The sequence below is a fragment of the Neltuma alba genome, unplaced genomic scaffold (assembly GCF_004799145.2).
Source record: "Neltuma alba isolate B1F8T4 unplaced genomic scaffold, ASM479914v2 tig00012124_pilon, whole genome shotgun sequence".
Classification (NCBI taxonomy): domain Eukaryota; kingdom Viridiplantae; phylum Streptophyta; class Magnoliopsida; order Fabales; family Fabaceae; genus Neltuma; species Neltuma alba.
The window spans coordinates 610,356-619,923 of NW_021636676.1; the positions used below are offsets into that span (position 1 = coordinate 610,356).

At 38.3% G+C, this 9,568-nt stretch overlaps 1 protein-coding gene across 1 annotated transcript in view; it reads right to left on the reverse strand.

The window, feature by feature from the left end:
* LOC114723161 (callose synthase 10) overlaps window positions 1-9,306 on the reverse strand; it is a 49,031-nt gene extending 39,725 nt beyond the window's left edge. Inside the window, exons 1-10 of the mRNA XM_028909318.1 lie at window positions 8,849-9,306; window positions 8,108-8,205; window positions 7,810-7,973; window positions 7,031-7,154; window positions 6,616-6,726; window positions 6,320-6,445; window positions 5,330-5,419; window positions 3,344-3,441; window positions 3,144-3,261; window positions 2,751-2,876 (exon numbers count right to left, since the gene is read on the reverse strand). Coding sequence (XP_028765151.1) covers window positions 2,751-2,876; window positions 3,144-3,261; window positions 3,344-3,441; window positions 5,330-5,419; window positions 6,320-6,445; window positions 6,616-6,726; window positions 7,031-7,154; window positions 7,810-7,973; window positions 8,108-8,205; window positions 8,849-9,056 — 1,263 coding nt within the window. The 5' untranslated portion in view covers window positions 9,057-9,306. The remainder of the gene's footprint in view (window positions 1-2,750; window positions 2,877-3,143; window positions 3,262-3,343; window positions 3,442-5,329; window positions 5,420-6,319; window positions 6,446-6,615; window positions 6,727-7,030; window positions 7,155-7,809; window positions 7,974-8,107; window positions 8,206-8,848) is intronic.
* Between the last annotated feature and the right edge of the window lie 262 nt (window positions 9,307-9,568).

The following is a 9,568-nucleotide window of genomic DNA, read 5'->3' on the forward strand; positions in this document are numbered from 1 at the left end:
GCTTCGCACCAGAATGCACGACCATCCCTCTCTGCTCGCAAGACGTCGTCGCAAACGTCTTTTCCGTTCACTGCTCGGGCTGCCAAGTTTGGGGCATCCAGATTCTATTCCATTTTGAGCACTAAGTCCGACATACTTCTACAATCACTGGGACACAAATTCAACTTGCAAGCCCACATTGGTGCTCCTCCTTCTGCTCCTTCCTCTGCGTTTGATGCATTTTCTCCATCTACTGTGATCCTTACTTTGTCTGGCCGCTGCGTCACTATGGCGTCTGATTCGAACAACACCAAACCCACTGTCACCCCACTATTGGCACCCAACAATATTACTGACATGAAATTTTGGATCGGAGGAATAGAGAACACACCGGCCAAACTATTCATCAACGAGCTCAAGCTAACTCCAATGCATTCACCGGAGCTATTCGCATTATTCATCAAGGGGAGGGGTTTCGATCACAAGGCCGCAAGCAGAACGATGATCGACGAAGGCAGCGAACAGATCATCAAGGATGGAGATGGTTTTGCATTTGGGTCGGGCAAAGTTGTTGAAGCAAACGGGTCGGGTGGAGCTTTGCAAGTTTCCATGGGTTTCAAATTCGCAGAGAAGGTTCCAGAGGCACCGGAGAGTGCGGTGCCAATTCCCTGCTATACGAACCTTGATGCTAGCGCTTTTGTCTTGTGCGTTCACGAAGAAGTGTTCCATGTGTGGCTAACGTATGTTTCACGTGGTAGCAAGCAAGATCCCATCAAAATTGGGCTTGACATTAATGGACGTAAGGTTTTTTATCTGAATGGGATTTGGGCTCTTCAAGCATATGTGGGTCCAAAAGCTTTTGATGGGATGAGGGGTATGCAGTCCTTGAAGTTTCAGCAGCGGATGTCACTTGGGCTTGCATGTAACGTCACAATGGGTTTTTGGATTAAGGGCATACTGCAACAGGCTTGGGTTTTGATGCTCATTTTACTTCCAAGTTCTTTTTCTTTTTTGCGCCTGCAACAATGATGCAACCCAAAAAAAAAAAAAAAAATTCAAAGAGAAAGAGCTAGGGAAAGAGTTTAAAGTCCCCCCTACTTTTGTACTGATCCTTGAGGGCAAGGATCTTTTTCTTGGGGGGAGTATTGATACGTGGGAATTAGGGATAAGGTCAGGGGTAGTTTGGGAATCTAGTTATTAAGGCTATAAATAGGGGCTTTGATTGGTGTGATTGTTGTTGAGTGAATTAGTATTTTCTTGTTTTAGTCTCTTCGCCCTTTTCAATGATAACAGAATGTGTTAGATCTTGAGAGTTAGGACAGAAAGAAAGGGGAAGAGAAGAGAACAGAAAGAGAAAGATAAGGGAGGAAAGAGAGAGAGCCTGGAACAGGAATCTGAAATTCTAGGAGAAGGGGAAGTTTAAGGCAAACTGAATAATGTTTTTCATTCATCTCCCCTTTGGGCAGAATACATGTATGATATTTATAGTATGGTACATAAAGTGAAAATAACTACCTTATCCTATCCATATAAGACTAATAATGATGTGACCAACGCTAATTGTAACAGTTAATACAAAACACATAATAAAACATAATAATTCACTGAACAATAAACTAGTAAAGGCCCCTGGTTCCTATCAGAATGAGCTTTTCAAATAGAAAATATGGAAGAAAGAAGATCATAATGATTTTAGAAGAGTGAGACTGTGAGAACAGGAGATTTGTTTTTCAAGTTGTATTGAGAGAGGGAGAGAGACTGCAAATAGAGCAACGTCATGAGAAGTTCAAACTGGAAGGAAGGAAAGCGAAGAAGAAAAGGCTGGCTTATACTAGAGAGATGACTAATGAGCAGTAATGCGTGTTAAACAGTCAAGAAAGGAGAGAGAATAAGGAACAAAGGAAAATACAGAAGTATAAAATAAAGGAAAAGGAAAAATTGCGTCCCATCACACCTCATCACACAACAAACACAAACCGACACGTTAAAATGAAACCAAAAACATGAGCATAGTTATTGATTTAAGACATTTCTTGGATTAAATATTATTTTTAATTATCAAAAATAAAATATTTTTATATAACTACATTAAATTAATTATCACCAATCTCACCCTAAGTTGACTCCAATCTGACTCACTGACCCTTGACCCACTATCTCGACCGATTTATAGGCTGGTCCAGTTTTTAGTACCTTAATTAGAACACATCATTCTCTAAAGATCAATGAGAAAAAGCATTTTTCTCACAAAATTCTACATGGCATAGCATCAAAGCTAGGTTCCTTCCACTAGGGTTTATTATCTCTTTCATTGCTTAAAAAAAACAACAAAAAATTTGAATGTTCTATGTGTGATGTTTTAGGCATCACAACCAAGCTTTAAAGTTTTGGGTTAAGATGTATTGTTGTGCCACTTATATGACTTCTTGTTGCAACAACAAATTGGACTTTCCCTCCTTCCAAAATGTTCCCTAGTCCCAACAAGTGGTATCAAAGCCTAATTCCAACAAGTGGTATCATCCACAATGACCTATGGGACCATCCTGTGTTCCAGACCGCACCAAAACAAGATGGTCCATTATACTCATAGATGATCAACCATCTCTATTGGGTTTATCATTTTTTTTCCGTGTATATAAGAATGCATCATTCTCTTCAAACTAATGAGAAATACATTTTTTCCTCATAAAATTTTACAAAAGATGCGCATAAAAATAAAAAATAAAAAAAAAGAAATCATCTTAACTATAGAAGGGAAGAAAACAACTAACCGCCGATATTGTCTCATATATAGGACAGATAATTTGCTCAAGAAAGGAAACAGAAACACCGCTAGTGCAGCTTAAAGCAGGACTAGCTTCTCCATGATCCAAAATAGCGTCCAACTCTTTTGCCATCTGGACAACCATTAAACCAGTTAAGAGATCTTTGAAAAAGGAGTGAAATTAAATACCTTTCAGCATATTATATTTTAGAATTTTATAAGGAAAACATTTAAAGGAAAAAAATTGATGCAGCACAATAAATAGCCCCAAACTATAAATGCAGTTCATCCAGATAGCATGCTCTGATAGCATGCTCTTAAGTCTTAACATACATTGAATCAATAACACCACTAAATGCAATCATGACCAAAAATTGAGAAAGCATAATAAGAGACTTACATTGTGGAAAATATAGCATAGGCATTCAGGAAGGAAACGGACATTTGCAGCTTCACCCCATATAAGAAAATACAGGGAAACTAAAAACAGCTTTCTGTCCCTGTTAATGGCCTCTAAACTGCAGAGAATAATTAAAATCCAGTAAAGAATAGTACAATAAGGAAAAGTTATTCACTGTATGAGATAATCCAAGTGATGACCTATTCCATGCAAGTCGGATTCGCAAATATCTGCACCATTTCATGTAGTTATCTAGCACCTTCAAGAAGACTTCATTGATTGCTTTCTCATCTATTTTCTGCACAATTCCGCCAAACAAAAGAAAAGGATAAGTGCCAAAGAAGGGTCCATCAGCTAGTCCATAAGAAATTCAAAAGAGCTATGAAGTGTGAATGTAGGTGACAATCACGCAGAAAGATTACCATTACATTTATCATATAATATGACAATTCTCCTTACTTCATACCTTATAATGCAGTCACTGGCCCTTTTACAAGAGTACGACTTCTTACAGAACATGGATCTTAAAAAGCCCAATAAAATCCAAACAGTTGTGTTACCAGTTAAAGTGGGCCTTAAAAGATGAGAGAATATCTTGTGCAGGGAAGCATTCATCTACTAAAAGAAACTAAGGTCACGTTTGGTAGCAGCGCCCTTGTTTAATGGAATGGGAAGGAGAATGAGAACGAGAACGAGAACGGAAATGGAAACTGGGCCTACCAGGGATCCAATTCATATGTTTGGTATGACTGAAGAAATAAAATGTTTGAAAATAGAAATGCAAGGCCAAAAAAATCAAACAACACATGAGCATTGTTAAAGAATTTAAACAGAAAGGAAAAAGAAAAAATGGTTCTTGGTTCATCTTCCTCACCAAGCACAAGCTAATAGCAGACTTGGAACAATAAAACTTCTGAAGATTGAAAATAAAATAAAGCTTATTCAAATGACACAAAAGCGATGGTGGTGGCAGTGAGCTAACAGTGATGGTACCAATAATCAAAGGCTTCAACAATGGAGGTAAGGAAATGACATGAGCATAAGCGAATAGTGATGGTCCAAGGCTTCAACTATAGGGATGTGACAACCACGAGCACGTGACAACGATGACCACGGCAGCAATTTGAGAACAAAAGGCAAGTGGCGATGGTGGCAAAAAAAATGTGAAGATGGCTAAGAAGAAGAGGATTCACAAAGAAGATGGAAAAAGTGGTGACAATAGCAGTGGTGGGGGATGAGATGGTGACAGCAGAGAAGAGAAGGATATACAAAGAACATGATCTGATGGAAAAGTGGTGCTCTGCTCAAGGGTTCCAATAGGGCAAACTTGTCAATAACTTTTTCCACCAAGGATAAAACCATCATAAATTTTGGCTTCTTAGGAAGCAGGGGATTTTCCATCAGGTTATTGATAGAATCCTAGTTCCATCATTTGAAGCAACCAAAAGTTGACAAGAAGACTCATCCATGAATACCAAACATGACACTTATGAAAGTAAGTCTTCATATCCCTTTCCAAAGTCGCCTTCCCACATACCATACATGACAACCAAAATCTGAACAATTGAGTAACCAATAAAAGTGGCCCTTAAAGGAAGAGCTACAACATGAGTGAATATCTTGTACAAGCAATCATTGACCCAATAAAAATAAAATTAAAAACTAAGTTATGGATGAGCATCACTTTTCTGCATCTCTTACAAATTCTCCACTTCCATGAATAACGCAACCCCAAAAGCAATAAACCACTTAAACCTACAACAGCCTACACTCAACCAGAGAAATCTTTAATTTGACCTTCCCTAATGTCCACCCAATCGTATAAGCAAACATAGTAAAGTCTCAATACAAAAAGAGTTGAAATACCAACTCGAACGTAGAAAAAGGATGGTATGCTTAACAAATGATGAATGAAAAATAAATCCACTAATAACAAATGGCTTTACTGATAAATAATATTGCATATTTTAGACAAACTTCAATGAATGACCACAAATAAAACAAATACTTCTACACCTTTTTGACAATCCCTTTCCTAAAGTTATATCACAACCCACTTGCATGTCGATTAAACAATCTAACATGTTAAAGACATTTGATAATAAAGAAGCATATAACACCTAGAACCCAAAAGCTAAGTTATAGAGAGCAAAAGTACAATAACTTGCATTGACAGAAGCACTCACTGGATCAGCACCAGTAGGTATACCAAGTCGGGATTGTGCATTTGCTATCATCAAAACAACATTTTCACGCTGATTCCTTATGTTGTCTTTCTGCACAAGGAAAATTTGAGATTAATTGCCAAGAGTTTTCAACATGTGTGTTACAGAATACCCTACGTGGAAGAAAATTTCAAAAATTAGTGTTGTTCAATCATAACAGTAGAGAATTTACAACCCACTTAGTATGACGGAAATTTGCTCTAGAAAATGAATAGGAAAGGGAAGTTACACTTTGCAATGTTTAGTTTGCAAGAATTTTGATTCCTACGGAAGCAGCATTCAACCAAATTAATAGAATCTTCTTTCCTCCCTAATCCCTTGAGGAATCAAAAACCTTCCCATAAAACCTAAGTGCTCACGACCATTTTGCCCTCAGTTTCCAAATGTTGAGTACATTTTGCCTCTATCCTTAACGTACCTCTCTATCATCTATCCTCTCTCTCCTCTCTTCTCTCCCCTGTCTCTCTTAAAATTCTTGGTCATTTGATGTGAGCTTCAATTTTCAATAACTTTTACAACTGTGTTCCATTTACTTTTCTTTACATACCAAACATAGCATTAGGCCAGCATCTTTTCTCTTGTCAATTTCCATTCCTCTAAGAAAACCCTTACAGCATGAAAAACAAGCCCTAAGCATTCCCCGCATACCACCCTTGTTATTTAGTGTTTTGAGAAATAGAGCGCACTGCTAACTTATCAATGCATGTATATTTTATTAGGAGTGTCTTGTACATAAAGACATAAACACATTCATTAGTCCCTGAGTAATAATGCCTTTGCCTGGGCAAGCATGAAACCATACCTGCAAAAGACTCCTGCAACCCAGTGAATGATGATTTTTTTTTTGGGGGGGGGGGGGATGCATCAGCCCAAAAGTACAATGAAACACAATTACACCACTCAAAAACTAAACCAACAAGTGACAGTATGAACATTGCAATTACAGCAAACCTGAAAGCCAAAGACAAATTCTAAAAGGTCAAACATGTCTGCATCCCTTTGTCCAGATATGTTAAAGCCAGCAGGAAGTCTAGGGAACTGTCCATTATATCTAATTGCGGCTATTGCTCCTTTGACCTGATATTAAGAATAAGCACTCACATGTTACAATAACATTCAATCACAGTACCCATAGTGAATACCAGAATAATCTTCCAGTCATGGGGCCAACCAATGAAGCACAAACAATAAACCGTAAAGGATAGTACAAATCAAGGATGCCACAAATTTCTGAGGAATCAACTTACTTCTGGGAAAAATCTGATAGGATTGGTCAATGACGGTGCTTCCAAGGGAACTATATTGTAAGGTATCAGTTCTGCAGCTAACGTTGCACCTGACATTTTGATTTTCCTCAACTGGGTCAAAAGAGAAGAGTAAGAAGAATTAACCACCATCATTTTGATGCAAGGAATGCTTCAAAGTTTGCCAAGTTCAAACAGAATGCTCAACGATCCCAATGAAAAACTAGTAGGCAAGATTTATCAACTCTCATGACCAGCCGCCAACTATCTCAAAAAGAGTGATAGACAGGCTTAGATGTTAATAACAACATCACCAAAACAATATTTAAAACAGAAGAAAAAATAAATAGCAAACGATATGTAATAAACAAGGTACTTTTCCTCTTTCAAGTCATTATAAAAATATAGAACAAAGTACCTCCTCCATTATAAGCCCTCCAACACCAGCAGGATCAGCTTCCTTACTCAATGCCTCCATGACCTCCACCAACGCTCTCAAAGTAGCTATGACCTTTCTCATTTCAGATGATCTCAATTCCAATCTACAACAACAAAATAATTCACAATTACATTAGAATAGAGTAAAGTATGCACCTTATAATTCACAAATCCAATCTCGATTCCAAGCTACTTTTCAAAATGTGGGACCCACAACATGTGCCTGTCTTTCACGAATTGCATAAGAAATTTATAATAAAGAAACCCGAATTATCCAGGTTATACTTTATTAGCTTCTCTTCGGAGCTCCTTCTTTAAATTACCTCCACCATGCAATAACTAGTGAAACTGAGCAAACATTCTGGATAAACAGAAAGGCAAGGATATACACTTCAATCAACTTTAGCAGTCAATAAGGCATGGAATAATTTCTGTGGGTTCAAAGTCTTTCAAGGGCACCAAGATACACACTGCACAGGCTTTCTGAAATAGTGTCGGTTGGATAAAAATAAATAAATCATACAGCGAAACCAAGCCTTCAGATTTTGGTACACATGGGCAACTTCTTTTTACAAACAGTGACCTCAATTAATGTACGCAAACTAACTTCAGATCAAACTTGTAAATAAAGCAACAGGCCTTTCTATGCAGGGGAAAACAGAAAAGAAAATCCATTATTTATTTATCTTAGTGATGTAAGAACCTTTGTATTTCTACAAACAGGTAACAACTATATTGCAACTGCCAAGTTATACATACTCTCCAAGATTAGAGCTGAAAGTTCCAGATTCTTGCAGCCTCTGCTCTTCTCGTTGAATGTCATCCACCCTGTAACGTCTCTTGTAGCGTTGATAAAACTCCCACAGGTTTTCGATATCACGATTGCGATCAATGCGGCCACCATCCTTTTTAGCAAGTTTTTGCTTATAGTACAGAGAAATAAAAACCGTCAGAGGGAAATTTGTTGACCAATAAAAAGGTAATTGAAAGAGAAGTTTGAAAACCACGTCACTATAAGGCTATTCATAGCGTATCACTCAGAATTCAAAGTTGATACCTTGATTACAGACATCAAACCGGTCTTGAACTGGAGAACTCCCCTACCAGCACTGTTGGGATCAAGATTTTGAGCCATGCTATATGCTTGCTCACACACTAAAGTTAAAAGCATAAGGTCTTATTGGTATACACTAGTAAGGGGAAAAAACTAATGCATGCCAAAAGAAGTGATGTTTTGAAAATTCAATGAACAAGCACACAGATAAAAAGGTTGATCAATGCACTCATCAGAAAATACATGCAAGCAAGGTTGAAAGGATAAAAAAATGTGCGCCCAAACATAGCAACAGGAAAGATAACTCAGTAAATGGTCTATTGAATAAAGAATCTAGTTTTGTTTTCCTACCAAACATGCAAACACAGACCACATGTAAGTGACATATGCAGGACCTCCTAAAACAAATATTAAATTAGAGGGAAGAGTATCAGACTGTGCACAAGAGTTGTATAGCAATTCCGTTTCTGGGAGACAATAATCGTAATTATTTTATAGGATCTGTCTCCATAAGGTTAAACGGGAAACATTGAGCTCTTCCTTGACACAATAACGCCTCGCCTATCAATTTGATATTACATGTGAAAAGGAAAGGCACATAGCACCACAGACTGGCAGTACTTAATTAAGTTCTCTCTCTATCTGGAGTTTAAACTAGAAACATCAGCTGCACCACCAGTGAACAGCAAAAAATTCAGAAACCAAAATGGTTAGAAATTGATATCATGAAATGAATCCACTCACGAATCCGAGCGACATTCGGGTCCACTGATTGAATCTCATCTGCAGCCTGCAAGATCGCCTCTACATTCGTAGTCTGAGCGAGTGATGGTGGAACGGCGCCAGCTATCCCACTTGAGATTCTCTCATGACCTTGGCCGGCGGTTCTCAGCTGCTCCCTCCGCAACGTCGCTCGAACCAGCCTCTCCCAGTTGTCACGAACCCTAGCCATGCCTCCAACACCGATCAACGCAACCGATGGCCAAGGTGGTTTGTGCGACCCCGAACTCGATCCGGAATTGGATATCCCGATTCCCTCTTCAACGAAAAGACAGCGGAGAGCTTAGCCTAACCTCGCAAAAGCTAACGCGTATCGCCAGAAACAGAGTGACAGAAATCACCGAAGTGTGACGATTTCCCTTTTTCAGTTTCCCCGCTCCCCGAGAATGACAATAACTAGTTCGCATCCCGGTTACCGTTTTCTTACAGGGGTTTGAAAGTTGAACCATGTGAACATAACTACGATTTAGGAATATACTCTCGAACTACGTCAGAGAATGATCGCTCTGATTTCCTACAGTGATTGAACGGTATTATGTAAGATCTGAGAAATTCATGATACATATGTGATGTCGCTTTATTAATCATTGATAAATTAACAAATAATTGATTCCGTACAGGAATATACACTTTAAAGCATAAATTTCACAGTCTAATGTATATATTTGTAAGCAATGTAATTTG